The 20,716-nt window shown below is 42.4% G+C and overlaps 1 protein-coding gene across 1 annotated transcript; it reads right to left on the reverse strand.

Annotated features, from left to right (window-relative positions):
- Positions 1–961: 961 nt before the first annotated feature.
- On the reverse strand, positions 962–2,994 carry LOC110615376. Its single transcript, XM_021757219.1, has 3 exons — positions 1,599–2,994; positions 1,125–1,424; positions 962–987 (listed from the first exon to the last, which is right to left on the reverse strand). Exons 1-3 carry the CDS (start codon positions 2,992–2,994, stop codon positions 962–964), a joined length of 1,722 nt encoding a protein of 573 aa, XP_021612911.1.
- Between the last annotated feature and the right edge of the window lie 17,722 nt (positions 2,995–20,716).

Here is a 20,716-nt window from a genome sequence, read left to right on the forward strand (position 1 = left end):
CTGCTGTAATTTGACCCCTTAATACACACCCCACTGTTCACAGTTGCTCTACTTGCACAGTATTGTATGATGTCACACTTCATAATGGACCCATTGCAAGCGATGTGATAAACTTGTTGGATATGTTATTGCACGAATCATGAGCAAAATTGTTGAACCATATAGAGAATTCACTCTCCAATTTGATGTCAATCTGAGAATCATTGACCAACGGATCATTTGAGCGCAATTGATCAATGTAAATGCTGGAAAAACCTCAACTCCATTAGAAAAGGTAATTACTTGAACATAATATTTAAATCACTTATTTATGATAACTTACTCAATATAGGGTTTCACTTCTGGACAATTTAATAATATGTACACTTGTGCTGCTTTATACTCATCCTCTATAAGATATCTGGTTGTCCCTTTTCCTATTGGTCGACCGGACTGCATGAAGATTGATAGATTGCCTTCATAATTTTCAGTACTTTCTGAAATATCAACATTCCTTGGCACTTTTCGATGTCTAGTTTGGACATGCGATTCAAAGTAATGTGCACAAAATGAAGTTGCTTCTTCTACTAGGTACGCATTACATATTGGTCCTTCGACTCTAGCTTTATTTCTGACATTATTCTTAAGCCGTCGCAGATATCTATAAAATATATGACCGACATTAGTAAACATTATTAAATAACTTAATTAAAGAGAAGTTAAAATAACTTACCGTTCAAAAGGATACATCCATCGATATTGCACTGGACCTGCCAGCCATGCTTCATATGCTAGATGGACAGGGAGGTGTTCCATACAATCAAAGAAGCTTGGAGGGAAAACACGCTCAAGCTTGCATATGATTAAAGGAATTTCACCATGCAACCGCAACATATCACTCTCACTTATAGTGGTAGATGTTAACTCCTTAAAAAAATTACTCAACTCTGTTAAGGGCTGCCACACATTTGACGGAAGCAACTCACGAAATGCAATTGGCATAATCCGCTGCATGAAGACATGACAATTATGACTCTTCATCCCAAACATCTTCAGCTTCTTCATATCAATACATCGCCCCATATTAGAAACATATCCATCGGGAAACTTTAGATTTTTCAGCCAATCACATAACACTTGCTTACTTTGCTTATCTAGAGTATAACAAGCTTTTGGATATCTCCCAGTGACTTGATCCATTTCCAATTCTGGCCGATTGCATATCACATTTAGGTCTGCCCTTGACTTAGCATTATCCTTTGTCTTTCCCTCAACACTCATTACAGTGTTGATTATATTTTCAAAGAAATTTTTCTCAATGTGCATTACATCAAAGTTGTGCCGAATCAAATTACTTTTCCAATACGGTAAATCCCAGAAGATACTTCTTTTTCTCCAACCGCATTGCTTTGATAGACGGGAATTTATTTCAAATGCATCTTCATCTATAACTCTCTTAAACCCCAATTCGTCAATCTATTTCAGTACTTCTTCACCAGAAATTGGTGGTTTAGCTTTCTTAGTAATAGATACATTATTCCTAAAAGCTGTTTTGTTTCTTCTAAAAGAATGGCTAGGAGGTAAAAATTTACGATGATTATCAAACTATGATTGCTTACCTCCTCTTGTCAATGTGAACGCATCACTATCTTCCATGCAATAAGGACAAGCGGTCCGTCCTGTAGTGCTCCATCCAGATAGCATAGCATAAGCAGGAAAATCACTTATAGTCCACAGTAAAGAAGCTCGCAAGTTGAAATTTTCTTTATTGAATGCATCATATGTTTCAACTCCATTATCCCATAAATCTTTCAGCTCAGTTACTAGGGGTTGTAAATACACATCCAACTTATCTTTTGGATTTCTAGGCCTTGGGACAAGTATAGTGAGAAACATATACTCACCTTTCATGCATAACCATGGAGGTAAGTTGTACGGTGTCATTATGACAGGCCATGATGAATATTGCTGACCAGATTGTCCAAAGGGTTGAAAACCATCGGTGCACAGTCCTAGACGGACATTATGTTTCTCAGCACTGAAATGAGGCCAATTGTTATCAAAAACCTTCCATGCATGCGAGTCAGATGGATGATGCATTAAATCATCATCAGTCCCATGATTGGCGTGCCAAGTCATATCCTTGGCTGTAGCATTAGATGCGTACAACCTTTGTAGTCTAGGTGTGATTGGCATGTAATACATTTTACTATAAGCAACTTGGGTTTTACTAGAGCTCTGACTATCTCGCAATCGTTTATACCTCGGATGATCACACACCTTGCACCTGAGCAATTCATTATCCTCACCCCAATAAATCATATAACCATTTAAGCAACTATGAATCTTCTGAATTGGTAATCCCAAGCCTTCAAGTAATTTCTTTGTAGAGTAGAAATTATCAGTAAACAAATTATCGGTAGGTAAAATTTTTTTGATGAATTGGCAAATATTGTCAAAGCAACGTTCAGACAAATGATGTTCAGATTTGATATTCAATATCTTTGCCATAGCTGACAATTGTGAATGATTTTCACAACCTGGCCACAATTCCTGATTAACAGCAGCCAACATGTCATACAATCTCTGAGTAGATTGATTTGGAGGCTCATTACTAATTGATGGGGAGAAACTAGGTCCTGCTGCATCTACAACTAGTTGTTCATAAGCATTAGAGAATTCACCATGTTGATATTCCACATTGTAAGTGTTGTCAGTCGAATCATTACTTCTCCCATGGACCACATTGTAGTTTTGAATTTCGCCATGCAAATACCATACATAATAGTCTCTAACAAACCCATATTTCATGAGATGAAACCTAACTGTACTCTCATCTTCAAAACTTCGATTTTGGCACTTAAATCGATTACATGGACACCTAATTAATTCTCCATTCAAACAGTCTGGAAACTGTTTGGCAGCTGCTATGAATTCATTTAATCCTTCAAGGAATAAAGGATTTAGTAGACCATCTTTTAGTCTTGCATACATCCAACCTCTATCAGAATGCATATTGTACTTATTGTACCTAGAATATATAAAAGTAAATAAAAAATTGGTCAGAACGACATCCTAATCTAAAAAAAATTGCAATCAAGATATTAGCTCTATTTAATATCTAAATGACATGAGGCGTAAAAAATTCAAATTAAAATCCAAACAAATTAGTACTAATTATGTGAAGGATGGGCAAAGAGTGGGATAGAAGCAACTCTTGAGCCTTGTGTCTACTCAAGGGGCATCCAGGATTCAAATAGCAGAAGCAACACTTTTGACTTCCTTGCAAGAGATGGCACCATATATTGTTGCAAGAGAAGATAATAATAAATTAAGCATATCATTCATGGAACGTGAGAATTAAGAGTGTAACTTTTGTCTTATATCCTTTGACTTCATGTGCTAGTCTGAAATGGTGAAATTGTTAGCTGAAAACAACACCAGCTGAGGTGAAAATTATAGTTATGAAGTGAAGTGTAGTACCCATGTGTGAAATTTCAAACTTGGAAAGGCAAGGGAGAGAGAGAAAAGGTGAAAAATATAGTGGAGGGAAGATAGAAATTATTGATTTTATTTGCCCTCTTGAGTCTTTTCTTGCCAAAAACAGTGAAAACTCATGAAAGTGTAGGACTTTTCAGGTCATCTTCTTCAATCAAAGAGGACCCATCATTTTTTTTAAAGCTTAGTTTGCCTCTCTTCCTGCTCATGGATCCCAAGGGCTCAAACTCAAAGAACCCACATGAACTACCTAGCTTTTTGACCCAAGCTCCTAAAACCCTACAACAGCACCAAAACCAAAGCCAACAACAGCCACAGAAGGCAAGCATGGGAGAGAACAAACCAGCAGAAATAAAAGATTTCCAGATTGTAATTGCAGATAAAGAAGATCAAAAGAAGCAGTTAGCACCAAAAAGAAGCTCAAACAAGGACAGACACACAAAGGTTGAAGGTAGAGGAAGGAGATTAAGGATGCCAACTCTTTGTGCAGCAAGAATCTTTCAATTGACCAGAGAATTGGGTCACAAATCTGATGGGGAAACAATTTAGTGGCTGTTACAGCAAGCAGAGCCTTCCATAATTGCTGCAACTGGGACAGGAACAATACCAGCCTCAGCCTTGGCAGCTACTGGTGGATCAGTTTCACAACAAGGTAATATCATTAATGATTATATAAATTAATGATTTTATTTTTTGTTAATTCTCACGTTTGGAATGGAAGAATTAGTTCTTTTTACATTAAGTTTTATTATTATTATTATTATTATTAAAAATATAAATAGTGCAAGCTTGTGTAAGAATTCAATTGAATTATTTTCTTGTAAATGATTTATTCCAAATAGCGGGAGTAGGATTTACCAAGTGGAATTCTTACTTGAAATTATTCCCTCCTAGTGTCCTAGCTTTGCTTTCAAAATATCTAGCCAGAAGAAGGGAAAATGGGTTGAAACTTGTTGCTCTCAGTCGTCTATAGATTCTTTATTGCTTATTTACGACTAGCAGGATTCACAGGAACCATCTGCTTGCATATGAAACTTGGAATCTTTGATGTGAATCTTAGGACGCTTGAGTGTGAGAATTTGGTAGATTGGAGGTTTTATATGCTAGTGAGTTGACAATAGGATGCTGCATGTAGTTTTTTAATATTTGTGCATTACAGTAGAATAAGTTTTCAATCTGCAAAATCCCAAAGGACTTAATTCGAGGGGTTTCATCACATGATTGTATGAACCTATGGCATATATAAAAGTGAGCTCATGCTGGATTTTGTTTGAAATATTCTGGGTTAAACCTTTTTGAACGTTTAAAACAAGGAAGGAATTGTGAGTTAAGACTTGAAATATGACAAACTAAAGGAGTATGGACTTGATGTAAGAATCCAATCTTGTGGCTTCTGTGCGTTTTGAATGAGACAGATTTGCTGGCTGTTAAAATTTCATCATGCTAGCTGAAATTTTTTTCTAACGTGTTATTTAAATTTACTTATTTATTTTTTCTGTGCAGTGCCACAATGGGCATAATCTTTGTTCAACTTGTAAAACAAGGGTGCATAACCGATGCCCCACTTGTAGACAACAACTTGGATACTGGACATTCTTAAGACAATACGTTATGGGAATGCTTTCAAAGGAAGAGGAAGAAACAGACAAGAAGTAGAGCCTAGCATTCAAATAAAATGCCTGATTTGTTTGTGATCCATCACATATAGATAAACTGATTTGTGAAAAAAAAAGGAGAAATCTGACTCAAAATTTTCAAAACATTTGTAAGTTAGGAACAAATGAAATCCTGAAACTAAGCACTAGTACTTGGTTTTGGAGCAGTTAGACAGTTGAAGTTCATAGGACTAACCATTGTTATTTCTTAACCCCTGAGATTGGTGCAGCCCCACATGCCTTTTTTGACCTATTAAATCTCAGAAAATCAAGTTACTCCCTACAATGAAAAGTTAGAAATGGGAGTGCTAAACGATATCTGTTCTGTAGTTTTAGAAACAGCAAGAATGCTGTAAAACAGTAAGCCTAAAGCTGCTTATGAACACTGGGAAATAATGAAGGCACAGGACCACACTAAAAAATGCACAGCAACTACACTCAATTGCAGAGCAGATCTTGTTTTTTTTTTTTGGGAAATCCAAAACAAAGTAGAATAACAAATCTAAAATACGAGCAGAATAACAAATCTAAAATAACAAAAGTAAATCTTAAAGGCCCATACTCAAATGCACAGCAACTACACTCAAATGCACAGCAGATCTTGTTCTTTTTTGGGGAAATCCAAAACAAAGTAGAATAACAAATCTAAAATACAAGCAGAATAACAAATCTAAAATAACAAAATTAAATCTTAAAGAATGAAAATAGAGTACCTGGAGAATGGAAAATGCAGATCTTGAAGAAGAGAATAATAAACGAGCAGTAGATGCGATGTATCGACGGGAGGGAAGGGACGACAACAGTGCCTTTAGGAGGGAAGCTGGGATGTACTGACGATGATGGAGGGAAGCTGGGATGTACCGACAATGATGGAGAAGCTATGATGTACCGATGACGACGATAAATTTGGGCGATGTACCGACGACGATCAATTTGGGCAACGATGTCAATGGGTCCAAGAGGGAAGCTGAGATTGATGGGGAGAGAATTAGGGATTTTGGAGAGAGAAAGCTCAGAAATGTGAATAATGGGAGGGAGAAAGAGGGAATTAGAGATTTTGTTAATGAAAGCTCAGAAATGTGAATAACGGGAGGGAGAAAGAGGGAAATCGTCAAATTCATAATTTTACTTTAGTAACGGATCTAATCCGTTACTAACTGATCATTTAGTAACAGATATTACAATCCGTTACTAAAATACGTAAACAAATTGCATTTCAGTAACGGATTTGGATATCCGTTACTATACAATGAAAATTAAAACCATTTAGTAACGGATAAGTATCCGTTATAAAAATTAGTAACAAATTAGTAACGGATTTGGTAATCCGTTACTAATTTGTTTCCTACACTAATATCCGTTACTAATCCGTTATTATTTAGAAACCGATATTATCCGTTACTAATTTCCGTTACTGATCCGCTTTTATCTTGTAGTGGAAAATCCCTCTCAACACTCTCTTTCCTCATTCAAGAAGCCATATCTCAAGTTGCCATATTTGAGGAGCCAAACAAGGGAAGTAATTTGAGATCCAAATCTTCAAGATTCACATTCAAATATTGGATTTCAAGATCAAGCTATTTAAGGAAGCCAAATCCAAAGATCACATGTTTCCCACTTAGTATCATGCACATTCAAAATTCAAAAGGAGGCTCCACCTCCCTTATTAGTGCATGGGCAGCCTCTTAACTCTTAAGGAAACATCTTGAAGACCTTGGGCAGCAATTAAAAAGACCAAAGAGCCCCCACTTGCCCCCCATCACATGCATCTCGTTTTTGGCTTCACCCATACACAAAGAAGGCACATATGGGACCAAGGGCACTTTGGACAGCCTCTAAAAGACTCATGGACTGCCACCAAACCCTAAGGAGCTTCTCAAGATCTATTTAAAGGCTTCAAGAAGACAAGAAAGGCAGCTTTTCATCCTCCAATATTCGGCCAAGCAAGGGCAGCCCCTTCTCCACCTTAGTTCTTCATCTTCTTGCTTTCTTTTCATCTATTTTCTGTTTTGGTTCAGCCATAAGTGGCTGAAACCCTTCTTTCTAGTTGAAGTTTGGTTGAAACTAAGGTTGTTTAAAAGGTTGTGAGATCTGAACAGAAACTATTGTCTTTGATTTTATTCAATATTTATGCAATTGATGCTTAATTCTAAGATTGCTTTGTTGTTTTAATCAAATTGGCCACTTGATTCTTAATTGCAAAGTTAATTGATTGTTGATTAGGATATTTGTTAGTCCGTAATTGCTGGAATGTAATACCCGGCTAGACTCCGGTATCGGAATCCCTACCGTCCGGTGGGACCTCGGATGTCGGAAACCTCTAGAAGGGGTAAAACTAGGATTTTATGAAATGTTTTCATGTATTTCATGTTTTTAAGTAAGAAATTAAATGAGTTTTTGCATGAAAAATCTTTGGAGGAAAACCCAGGTTCGGCCGCCGAACTCCAAATTCGGCCGCCGAACCTTGCATGCATGCGGAGGCATTTTCGGCCCCCGAACGTAGCCTGGCCAGCCACCTATAAAAGGGGCACTTAGCCGAAATGGGAGAGTTTTCTCCCATTTTCAGCCACAGCAAGCTTCCGACCTCCCTCTCCCAAATCTTGTGTTTTTCCTTCAATCCCCACCATTTTCTTTGAGTTTTAAGGTTCCACAAAAGTTTTTGAGTGTTTTTAAGCAAGTTTGGAGCTTGGAAGTCTTGGAGCTAAATCCCTCCATTTTCCGAGCTAGGGTCGTTCTTCCTCTCGATCTTCAAGAGGTGAGCTTCGATCTATGCTTCTTTTATGCTTTATGAAAGTTTTATGCAAGTTGATGGGGTAGAATGCATGTTTAGGCTTGTTGTTAGGTTTATGGGTTTATGTTGTGATTTGAACAATGTATGTTGGAAATGTGTTGTTTGAAGTGTTGTAGTTGGGGTATATTATAGTTTGAGACCCCTAGGTGTGAGGTATGATGTGTATGCATGTGTAGAAACAAGTTTATGCATGTTTTGAGGCGTTTTGGAGGCTGTGGACACAATGGAGCCAAGTTTCTGCCCTTCGGCAGAAACTCAGGTTCGGCCGCCGAAGTGACTTTCGGCTGCCGAACCCCCTTGTGGAGGCAGTTTCGGCTGCCGAAGCCTGCCCCCGAAACTCAAGTTTCGTCTCTGTCTGGGAGGTTCGGCCGCCGAAAGTGCCGCCGAACCTGCATGACTTTCGGCTGCAGAGGGACTTTCGGCCGCCGAACCTGCCGCCGAAAGTGCCCTGTTCAGCCATTTCTTGCATGTTTTCATGTGATGTTTTCAGGATGTTTTAGGGGGTTTTTGGGGAGTATTTTAGAGTCATATTCATGTATGTTTGGTCCCTCATTTGAGTCCACCTGTGTAGGTTCGGACCCGAGGAACCGAGACCCCCAGCAGTGAGCCAGCTGCTTCAGAGTCTCTTCAGAGCTAGCCAGATGTGAGTGGAATAAACTTAAGTTTTAAAGCAAATTAATGAAATGTTTTAGCATGATTCACGCATCATGAATGCCATGAGATATATTAGGTTGTTTGCATTAGAATTCACGAATATGTTGCATTGCATACTTTGTTGTTGATGTGGATGAATGTTGAATGATCCATTAGCCCTTGTATGTCATGATAGCCTATGTGAGTCCAGGTGTGCCTGCTACGGCTCTACGCCCCTGGCACTATGACAGATTATGGAAGTCCGGGTGTGCCTGCTACGGCTCTACGCCCCCGGCATGTATAAGTAAGAAAGATAGGGGCTGAATGGTGACAAGTTCATCCTTGTTGTGAAATGTTTGTGTTATGGCGCATACATGAAAGCATGATTTAAATTGATGTTTTATTATTCTGCTCACTGGGCTCTAGTAGCTCACCCCACTCCCTTTATCCCCAGAGTTGCAGGTACAGGATAGATCAGGAAGTCGGCTAGAGTGAAGTTAAGTCATGTATGTTGTAATAGATAGTAGTGGACATGAACATGATGTAATGAGTATTTATGACCATGTAATGTAATGAATGATTCGATGATGTATTGAGGATTATAGTAGTGCTTGACCTAGAGGTGTGTGAATCCCCATTATGTACAGAGTGTTTAATGAGTAATGATGTTAATGACCATGATTATCCAAGCTGATATGTATGATGATGATACCCCATTGGAGTATTTGATGAGGACTCCAGTGTGGAGTTTATGTATGATTTTGTGCATGCACAGGTTTTGCTTGGATAAGAGAAAAGAAAAATTTTTACAGATCATGTATATGTTGTTATGTATGGGATTCCACAGGTTTACAGGAGGTATGTAGGCTTGCTACGGGTCCCGGCGGCCTTAAGCCGATCTGGATCCTAGCGCCGGTAACGGGTCGGATTTCCGGGTCGTTACAGAATGGTATCAGAGCCCTAGGTTCATATGGTCGGACCCAGAGTGTCGGGCTCATAGATGTTCTAGAAGGTCAAGCACACTAGGAAAATCATGTCCACTAGGATAGGATGTAGAGTCCTGTCTATATGATGATATGATATGCCATGATGATATGCATGTGCATAAATGCTATGATGTGATGCTATGTATGTGATGAGGGTTCATGTGTTTCCACATGAACCATATGATGCTAATGATTGCTTATACTATGTGCTGTTTTTCAGAAGATAGAATGAGAGGAACTCGTCGATCTGCACGATTGACTGGAGTGCCACCTCAGGACGAGGGCGCTGATGCCCGTCCTCCAACATTGCCTAGGGCAATGTCCAGTAGGTCCAACAGAGACAGAGTAGCTAGAGACCCTAGAAGGTCTTTGGATCTGGGTAGAAGCAGATCAGTAAGGGGAACAGTGCAGGGAGGAATGTCTGAGGATATGGAAGTAGATCAGAGGAGGGATGGCAGTCTCGGTGTGAGCATGCCGGAAGAGGGCATGAGAGAATCAGAAGGAGGCACTCAGGCCTCGAGTTATGTCCAGCCACATCACTACCCACCCTATTCACACCATCCAGGGTATTCGATGGGAGGTACATCGGATTACCCCAGTTTTAGCCCTTATCCTCCACATATGCCATACCCACCTTACTACCCACCATACTCTCAGTACCCCATGTACCCACCTCCACCTCCCTATACCAATACAGCAAACCCTACCCCAGGGGATGTTGCACCTCCACCACCACCAGTACCTACTGTCCCGGAAACACAAGTACCCAAACCTACCTCATCTGGAGGGAGCAAGGTCAAGATGACCGATTACATGAAGTTGGGTGCTCCTCAGTACAGAGCAGGCGATGACCCATTTGAGTATCTGAGCAGGGTCAAGACTATTACAGATGAGATAGGGGCTGATGACAGTAGAGCCATTCAGATGGCTGGGTTCACACTGGAGTGCAAGAAGGCACATGGTTGGTTTAAGAACTATATGGACCCGAGAGCGGACAGTATGTCCTGGGAGGAGTTCGCAAATGAGTTTGCAGGATGGGCTTTCCCTGAGAGCTGTAGAGAGCAGAAGATGATAGAATTCGAACAGTTGAGGCAGACTGAACAGATGAGTGTGGAGGAGTACACAGACAGGTTCCTGGAGTTGTTGCCATATGCTGGGCAGAATTTGGACACAGATCAAAAGAAGTCAAGGAGATATATTATGAGGCTGCACTCCAGGTATTCCTCTTTGATACAGTCAGCAGAGAGGGAGAGTTTCCATGCCATAGTGGATATGGCTAGGAGAATGGAGGCTAGTGCTATCGTTGAGGGGAAGGTAAAACAGTCAGTGGCACAGTCTTCTGGTTCCAAGACCCCAGGTGGAGAAAGGTTAGACTCTTCTTCGCTGAGTGCAGCAGTTGCAGGCAGTAAGAAGTGGGACAGAGGCCACAGAAAATCTAAGAAGAATAAGTTCTGGAACAAGATCAAGTCAGGTCTGGGTTTAGGCAGTGGCTCAAGCTCTGGCGCAGAGGTTACAGCATGTATGAGATGTGGGAGACCACACAAGGGAGTATGTCTGGCAGGGACAAACACATGTTTCAGATGCGGACAGGCTGGTCATTTGGCTCGAGATTGTCCTAGAGCAGCCTTTGCAGCACCGTCTCAGCAGACAGCCTCCGGCAGTGTGGTGCAGCCAGTAGCTCCAGCCGCAACACAGGCCAGTGGCAGAGGCAGAGGGAGGGGGTCAGCCTCTTCATCAGCAGGATACAGAGGTGAAGGTCCATCAGCTCCGGCACGGATCTTCACTATGACTCAGCAGGAGGCCAACACATCCAACACTGTGGTGGCAGGTAATCTCATCATTGGTTGTTCTGATGTGTATGCCTTAATGGACCCGGGTGCATCTCATTCTTTTATTGCTCCGAGAGTCATGGAGAGGGTAGGATTGATGGTCTCTGGGTTAGAGTGTCCCCTATGGGTCAGTGGACCCAAGTGTGACCCGTCAGTGGCAGAGGCAGTCTGCCAATGTAGTCCAATTTTCATAGAGGGAAGATGTCTTTCCGCCGACCTCGTGGTTCTAGATTTGACAGATTTTGACGTCATTCTAGGGATGGATTGGTTATCGACCCATGGTGCTACCTTGGACTGTAGAGACAAGGTAGTCAGATTCAGAGATCAGGATGGGTCAGAGGTCGTCTTCAGAGGAGACAAGAGGGGTACACCTAGAGGTCTGATCTCAGCTCTTCAGGCTCGTAGGTTGCTTAGGAGGGGATGTCAGGGGTTTCTAGCTCATGTGAGGGAGTTAGATAGTCATGTCAGAGAGCCCGCCTCAGTGCCTGTGGTGAGTGAGTTCTTAGATGTTTTCCCAGACGAGCTGCCAGGGTTACCACCTGCTAGGGAGATAGAGTTCGAGATTGAGTTAATGCCTGGTACCAGACCGATCTCTATCCCCCCTACAGGATGGCACCAGCTGAATTGAAAGAACTGAAGGAACAGTTGCAAGAGCTGGTAGATAAGGGTTTCATCCGACCGAGTACTTCACCTTGGGGTGCTCCGGTTTTGTTTGTGAGGAAGAAGGATGGATCCCTCAGACTTTGTATCGACTACAGACAGTTGAACAAGGTCACTACCAAGAACAAGTACCCTTTGCCGAGGATCGACGATCTATTCGACCAGCTAGCAGGAGCAGGTTGTTTCTCCAAAATAGATCTGAGATCAGGGTACCATCAGCTGAGGATAAGGAATGAAGATGTACCGAAGACAGCTTTCAGGACCAGGTATGGGCACTATGAGTTCCTTGTGATGCCGTTTGGGTTGACCAACGCCCCTGCAGCATTCATGGACCTCATGAACAGAGTATTCAGTCAGTATCTGGATCACTTCGTTATTGTCTTCATAGATGATATCTTAGTGTATTCCAGAAATGCAGAGGAGCATGCCCATCACCTGAGGACAGTTTTGCAGACCTTGAGAGAGCATGGCTTGTATGCCAAGTTCTCCAAGTGTGAGTTTTGGCTTAGGAGCATTTCATTCTTGGGGCACATTGTGTCAGAACAGGGTATTGAAGTAGACCCCAAGAAGGTAGAGGCTGTAGCTAACTGGCCTAGACCCACCACAGTGACCGAGATCAAGAGTTTTCTGGGTTTAGCAGGTTACTACAGGAGGTTCGTTCAGGACTTCTCAAAGATTGCTGCTCCTATGACCAAATTGACAAAGAAGAATCAGAAGTTCATATGGACCGATCAGTGTGAGGAAAGCTTTGAGGAGCTTATGAGGAGGTTGACTTCAGCACCGGTGTTAGCTCTGCCAAAAAGTGATGATGACTTCTCAGTATATTGTGATGCGTCCCGTGTGGGACTGGGTTGTGTGCTAATGCAAAATGAGAGGGTGATCGCTTATGCTTCTAGGCAGCTGAAGAAGCATGAGCTGAATTACCCCACACATGACCTAGAGATGGCAGCAGTGATCTTTGCACTCAAGATGTGGAGGCATTACCTTTATGGGGTAAAGTGTGAGATCTTCACAGATCATAAGAGCCTGCAGTACATCCTGAGTCAGAGAGAACTGAACTTGAGGCAGAGGAGATGGGTAGAGCTGTTGAGTGACTATGATTGCAAGATTCAGTACCATCCGGGTAAGGCGAATGTTGTGGCAGACGCCCTAAGCCGGAAATCACTCGGCAGTCTATCCCACATTTCAGCAGAGAGGAGGCCGGTGGTGAAGGAGTTCCACAGACTTATGAGTGAGGGATTACAGTTGGAGTTGTCTGGCACAGGTGCCTTAGTGGCTCAGATGAGAGTGACACCCGTGTTTCTGGAGCAGGTAGCTCAGAAACAGCATGAGGACCCAGAGTTGGTCAGGATAGCCAGAACGGTTCAGTCAGGCCAGAGTAATGAGTTCAAGTTTGATGATAAGGGGATCCTCCGCTACGGGAACAGATTATGTGTGCCAGATGACATTGGTCTGAAGGGAGATATTATGGGGGAAGCCCATAATACCAGGTATAGTGTTCACCCTGGAGCCACCAAGATGTATCAGGATCTGAAGAGAGTGTATTGGTGGCCAGCTATGAAGAAGGACGTGGCACTGTTCGTGTCAGCCTGCGATGTGTGTCAGAGGGTGAAACTAGAGCATCAGAAGCCGGCTGGAATGTTGAATCCACTACCGATTCCAGAGTGGAAATGGGAGAATATAGCTATGGACTTCGTAGTGGGGTTACCGGCGACGTCCAACAGATTGGACTCCATATGGGTGATTGTGGACAGACTCACCAAATCTGCTCACTTCATCCCTGTCAGGAGTGGTTACTCTGTGGACAAGTTGGCGCAGGTGTACGTAGATGAGATTGTCAGACTGCATGGGGTCCCGGTATCTATAGTGTCAGATAGAGGGCCCCAGTTCACCTCCAGGTTTTGGCGGAGTCTGCAGAACGCTATGGGTACCAGATTAGACTTCAGTACTGCCTTCCACCCACATTTTGTGCATGCACAGGTTTTGCTTGGATAAGAGAAAAGAAAAATTTTTACAAATCATGTATATGTTGTTATGTATGGGATTCCACAGGTTTACAGGAGGTATGTAGGCTTGCTACGGGTCCCGGCGGCCTTAAGCCGATCTGGATCCTAGCGCCGGTAACGGGTCGGATTTCCGGGTCGTTACAGAAATATTCTGATCCAAGAACACTTGGTGTAAAAACCAAGAAATTGTATGATCTAGCAACATCTCATGCGTTTGAGTAGCTAGGGTTTGGATCTTTCTTGTTCTTCATGCAATTAGTAATTGTTTTGATGCCTATGGCCCAAGGACGTTCCTTGGCAATTTGTTGATTAGTAATTGGTTAGAGGACGTTCCCTAATCAGTTTGTTCATAAGGAAAGACATGGTGGTGAGAAGCGTCTTCCACCCCCATAACCAACCTATTGAATCAATCAAGATAACCATGTTTCAATGATCAACCCAAACAACCAAAGTGGATCCATATCTTCAACTAGACTTTTCTCATATTGATTTCCTCTTTTATTTTAATTACTTGCTGTTTTAATTGCTTTCAATAGTTGTTAGACAAATCAATCTCAAAACCCCCCTTTTACTTTTCTTGCACTTGTTTCTATTTCCCTTGATTACTTGCCTTCACTTGTGCTTTCAATTAGTTCTATTGGTCTTGATTGAGATAAATAAATAGGTAATCAATTCTCTGTGAATACGATCCTTCACCACTATCTGCAGTTGTAAATTGTAGGTAACCAAGAAGGTTATTTTTGACCGGCTTCGACAATCGCTCCTGTCAAAAATTGGCGCCGTTGCCGGGGAATTGATTTCACTTGTTTATTTTCTTTCATTACCAGATCTGAACGCAGGGACACACTGTCCTTTGATCCAGAAATTGAACGCACTCTTAGAAGGCTAGGAAAGCAAGCCATAGAGCATTCTGCCCAACCTTCGGCCGCCGAAAGTTCTGAACTCCAGCAACCAGATCTTGCACAAATGGCAGAACATCAAGCACCAACTGCTGACCATGTGGACATGCTGTCCAGAACCAAGTTGTCCAAGAAAATTCAGCAATTAGGCCCCAAGAACAAAGAGAAAGAACAATGAGAGGATTGGCAACTCCTATAGGTGACTATGCACCACTTTGCATCACCTACCCACCTCTAACAGTTCCCTTTGAACTCAAGATAGGTTTGATACACATTCTCCCTAAGTTTAGAGGTAGAGAAAATGAAAATTCACATAAGCACTTAAAGGAATTCAATATTATATGTTCATCTATGAGACCTCAAGGTATCTCTAAGGATCAAATCAAGTTGAGAGCCTTCCCCTTTTCATTAGATGACTTTGCCAAAGATTGGTTATTTTATTTGCCACCTGGATCTATAACTTCTTGAGATGATATGGTCCAAACCTTCTTGGACAAATACTTCCCACCATCTAAATCAATTGGCATAATAAGAGAAATCACTAGCATAAGGCAAAAACAAACTGAGGACTTATATGATTATTAGGAAAGGTTCGAAAGACTTTGCACAGGTTGTCCACAACATGATATGTCAGACAGAGCTCTCATACAGTTCTTCTATGTAGGATTGATTCCCTCAGAAAGGAAACTCATAAATGTAGCTTGTGGAGGATCCATCCTAGACAAGTCACCAAGGGAGATGAAAGAGTTAATATCTACCCTTGCAGCCTCATCTAGGCAGTATGGAGAAGAGAAGCAACTACAAAGAGCCAATGAGGTAAGTTTTCCCACTATTTCTGAGCTAACATCTGTCATAAAAAATGTTGTCGTTGATGTGGTACAACAAATTCAAGCACCCCAGCCACCTAGGCCATGTGGGATCTGCTCATATGTAAGACATCCAACCGATCAGTGTCCTACACTCCAAGAAGACCATCATCAAGCAAATGCCATTGGAGGATACAACAACCAGCCAAGACATGATCCATATTCCAACACATACAATCCAGGCTGGAGAGACCACCCCAATTTTAGCTATGGGAGAGCTAACAACCATCAGAACTACCAAAGAAACCAAGCTCAACCATCACCTTCAAATCCAAATCAGAACCTTGAAAAGATTATGCAAACAATGATGGAAACAATGGTCAACACCATGCAAGGCATGCGACAAGAGATAGGCCAACTGGCTGCATCCATCGGCAGATCTGAATCTCAAGGTAAGCTCCCTTCTCAAACTGAAACTAACCCCAGACAGAATGTTAGTGCTATTACTTTGAGAAGTGGCAAAGAGCTTCAAGATGCTAATCATGAGCAAGAGAAGGAAGTTGAACCAAGGACACCCCCTGCGCAAGAACCAAGGCCACCTGAAGCCTCTCCATCTCAATCTGAACCACCTCCTGCACACAAGACTGATCCAAAGGTAAGTTTTCACATCCCGCCTCCTTTTCCAAAAAGATTTGAAAGAACACAAAAAGAAAAAGAGGAAAAGGAGATCCTTGAGACTTTCAGAAAAGTGGAAATCAACATACCACTGCTAGACGCCGTCAAGCAGATCCCTAGGTATGCCAAATTTCTGAAAGAACTTTGTACCAATAGAAGAAAGCTTGCTGAAAGAGAAAAAGTAAGTGTAGGTGAGGTAGTTACTGCTGTTATTAAAAGAGAACTCCCTACCAAATGCAAGGACAAAGGTATGTTTGCTATCTCTTGTAAAATTGGGAATGTTGGTATCAAGAAAGCCATGTGTTGCATCTATCAATGTCATGCCTCTCTCCATCTATAAATCTCTCAATGCATGTGCACTAAAAGAAACAAGAGTTGTGATACAATTGGCTGATAGATCTGTGGTATACCCCATAGGTGTTCTAGAAGATGTCTTAGTCCAAGTAGATGAACTTGTCTTTCCTGCTGATTTTTATGTGATTGATACTAAGGAAGATAGTTGCAATACTAGTTCTGATAGTTGCAATACTAGTTCTGATATTCTTCTTGGACGTCCTTTCTTAAGCACCGCTAGAACTAAAATTGATGTGCATGATGGTACCCTTACCATGGAATTTGAAGGGGAAGTAATTAAGTACAATGTCTATGATGCCATGAAATATCCACATGATATGTCCCCTATTTATGGTCTAGATATTATTGATTGTTTAAGCCAAGATGTGTTTACTGAAAATCAAGATTCTGTTTTAGATGATGATTTTTGCAGGATTGAAAACCTAAAACTAAAGGAAACAATCTGCAGCATTCAGCAAGTTGAGGCAGCACAGACAGAAGACGTTCAGCCACTGAACATAGCCCACTTTCGGCCGCCGAACCCTACTGCTCCTCAGGAACCAGATTCTGTCGCACCACTTCAGGAAAACACTGTGCAGAAAGAAGGCGAACTTCGGCAGCCGAACATCTTTCGGTCGCCGAACCCCACTGACTTGCGAAAGTCGAATCCATCGCCACAGCTCATTCCGCAAACTGAAGGAATTCGGCCGCCGAACTCAGAACCTTTTCGGCCGTCGAACCTCTCCCAGCAGTCCCCATCGCAAGCAAGCCTTTCTAATCCACCTTCTTTGTAGTCAAGCTCAGAACAGTACCTTCCTGAATCTGAAGAAATCAAGGAAGAACTCCTTGAACAAATCTTTCTTGTTCAGTCTGATGAGCCATGGTACGCCGATATGATAAACTACTTGGTCACAGGTAACTTACCTACTGACATGCCTAAGCACACTAAAGATAAAATAAAAAAGGATGCCAAATACTATGTTTGGGATGAGCCATATTTGTGGAAACATTGTGCTGATCAAATGATAAGGAGATCCATTCCTGATCAAGAAATAGCCTCTGTACTTACTTTCTGTCATTCATATAGTTGTGGGGGACACTTTGGTCCAAGGAAAACAGCTCATAAGATACTTGAAAGTGGCCTATTTTGGCCCACCATGTTTCGAGATGCTTTTCTGTTTTGCAGGACATGTGCTAGGTGTCAACAGACTGGAAATTTGAGCAAAAGAAATCAAATGCCACAAAACCCCATCATGGTCTGTGAGGTATTTGATGTTTGGGGCATAGACTTCATGGGACCATTCCCACCATCCTTTGGGTACACTTATATCATCCTTGTAGTGGATTACATATCCAAGTGGGTGGAGGCTAGAGCAACTAAGACTGATGATGCCAAGGCAGTGGTAGACTTTGTAAAGACCAACATCCTTGCCAGACATGGAGTACCAAAATCAATCATCAGTGATAGAGGGACCCATTTTTGCAATAGGGTAGTGGAAAGCCTTCTCAGAAAACACTATGTGATCCATAGAACATCCACAGCCTACCACCCTCAGACGAATGGGCAAGCTGAAGTATCCAACAGAGAAATCAAAGCCATCCTTGAAAAGACAGTTTCTCCCAACCGAAAGGATTGGAGCTTAAGATTATAGGATGCCTTATGGGCCTACAGAACAGCCTACAAGACTCCCATAGGTATGTCTCCTTATAGACTTGTCTATGAGAAAGCTTGTCACCTTCCGGTTGAGCTTGAGCACAAGGCATATTGGGCTGTAAAGAAATGCAACATGGACCTCAAAGAAGCCGGACACCATCACAAGTTGCAACTGCAAGAGCTTGAGGAAATAAGACGAGATGCATATGAGAACTCTTGGAACTACAAAACAAAGACCAAAACCTCCCCGATAGTCTGGATGGTCCTTTCTGACTGTCCGTCAGTCTGGGAGTGGAAGGCAATACTGAAATCCAACCTGGTACCCATGGCATTCTGCAGACTCCGCCAAAACCTGGAGGTGAACTGGGGCCCTCTATCAGACACTATTGAAACAGGAACCCCATGCAGCCTGACGATCTCATCTACATACACCTGCGCCAACTTGTCCACAGAATAGCCACTCCTGACATGGATGAAGTGAGCAGATTTGGTGAGTCTGTCCACAATCACCCATATGGAGTCCAATCTATTGGACGTCGCCGGTAACCCCACTACGAAGTCCATAGCTATATTCTTCCATTTCCACTCTGGAATAGGTAGCGGGTTAAGCATTCCAGCCGGCTTCTGATGTTCCAGCTTCACCCTTTGACACACTTCGCAGGCTGACACAAACTGTGCCACTTCTTTCTTCATCGCTGGCCACCAATAAACTTTCCTCAGATTTTGATACATCTTGGTGGCTCCGGGGTGAACGCTGTATCTTGCATTATGAGCCTCCCTCATAATGTCTCCTTTTAGCCCTATGTCATCTGGTACACACAATCGACTCCCATAGCGGAGGATCCCCTTACTGTCAAATCTAAACTCACTGTCCTTGCCTGACTGAACAGTCCTGGCAATCTTCACTAACTCTGGGTCCTCATGCTGTTTCTGAGCCACTTGCTCCAGAAACACAGGTGTCACTCTCATCTGGGCTACTAAAGCACCTGTACCAGACAACTCCAACTGTAGACCTTCATCAATGAGCTTGTAAAACTCCTTCACCACTGGTCTCCTCTCTGCCGTGATGTGGGATAGACTGCCTAGTGACTTCCGGCTTAGGGCGTCTGCCACAACATTCGCCTTACCCGGATGATACTGAATCTTGCAATCATAGTCACTCAGCAGCTCTACCCATCTCCTCTGTCTCAAATTCAAATCTCTTTGACTCAGGATGTATTGCAGGCTCTTATGATCTGTAAAGATCTCATATTTTACCCCATAGATGTAGTGCCTCCACATCTTGAGTGCAAAGATTACTGCTGCCATCTCTAGGTCATGCGTGGGGTAATTTAACTCGTGCTTCTTCAGCTGTCTAGAAGCATAAGCAATCACCCTCTCATTCTGCATTAGTACACAACCCAGTCCCACACGGGACGCATCACAAAAGACTGTAAAGTCTTCATCACTAGATGGCAGAGCTAACACTGGTGCTGAAGTCAACCTCTTCTTAAGCTCTTCAAAACTCTCTTCGCACTGGTCGGTCCACACAAACTTTTGATTCTTCCTGGTTAACTTGGTCAGAGGAGCTGTAATTTTTGAGAAGTCCTGGACGAACCTCCTGTAGTAACCTGCCAAACCCAAGAAACTCCTGATCTCTGTCACTGAAGTGGGTCTAGGCCAGTTAGCCACAGCTTCTACCTTCTTGGGGTCCACCTCTATTCCATTCTCTGACACTACATGCCCCAAGAACGAAATGCTCCTCAGCCAGAACTCACACTTAGGGAACTTGGCATACAAGCCATGTTCCCTCAAGGTCTGCAAAACCAACCTCAGATGATGGGCATGCTCCTCTGCATTCCTGGAATACACTAAGATATCATCTATGAAGACAATAACAAAGTGATCCAGGTATTGGCTAAATACTCTGTTCATGAGATCCATGAATGCTGCAGGGGCGTTGGTTAACCCGAACGGCATTACAAGGAACTCAAAATGCCCATATCTGGTCCTAAAAGCTGTCTTTGGCACATCTTCTTCTCTGATCCTCAGCTGATGGTACCCCGATCTCAGATCTATTTTGGAGAAACAACCCGCTCCTGCTAGCTGGTCGAATAGATCGTCGATCCTTGGCAACGGGTACTTATTCTTGGTAGTGACTTTGTTCAACTGCCTGTAGTCGATACAAAGTCTAAGGGATCCATCCTTCTTTCTCACAAACAAAACTGGTGCACCCCAAGGTGAGGTGCTCGGTCGGATGAAGCCCTTTTCTACCAGCTCTTGCAACTGTTCTTTCAATTCTTTCAACTCGGCTGGAGCCATCCTGTAGGGAG

Source organism: Manihot esculenta, chromosome 5 (genome assembly GCF_001659605.2).
Source record: "Manihot esculenta cultivar AM560-2 chromosome 5, M.esculenta_v8, whole genome shotgun sequence".
NCBI lineage: Eukaryota > Viridiplantae > Streptophyta > Magnoliopsida > Malpighiales > Euphorbiaceae > Manihot > Manihot esculenta.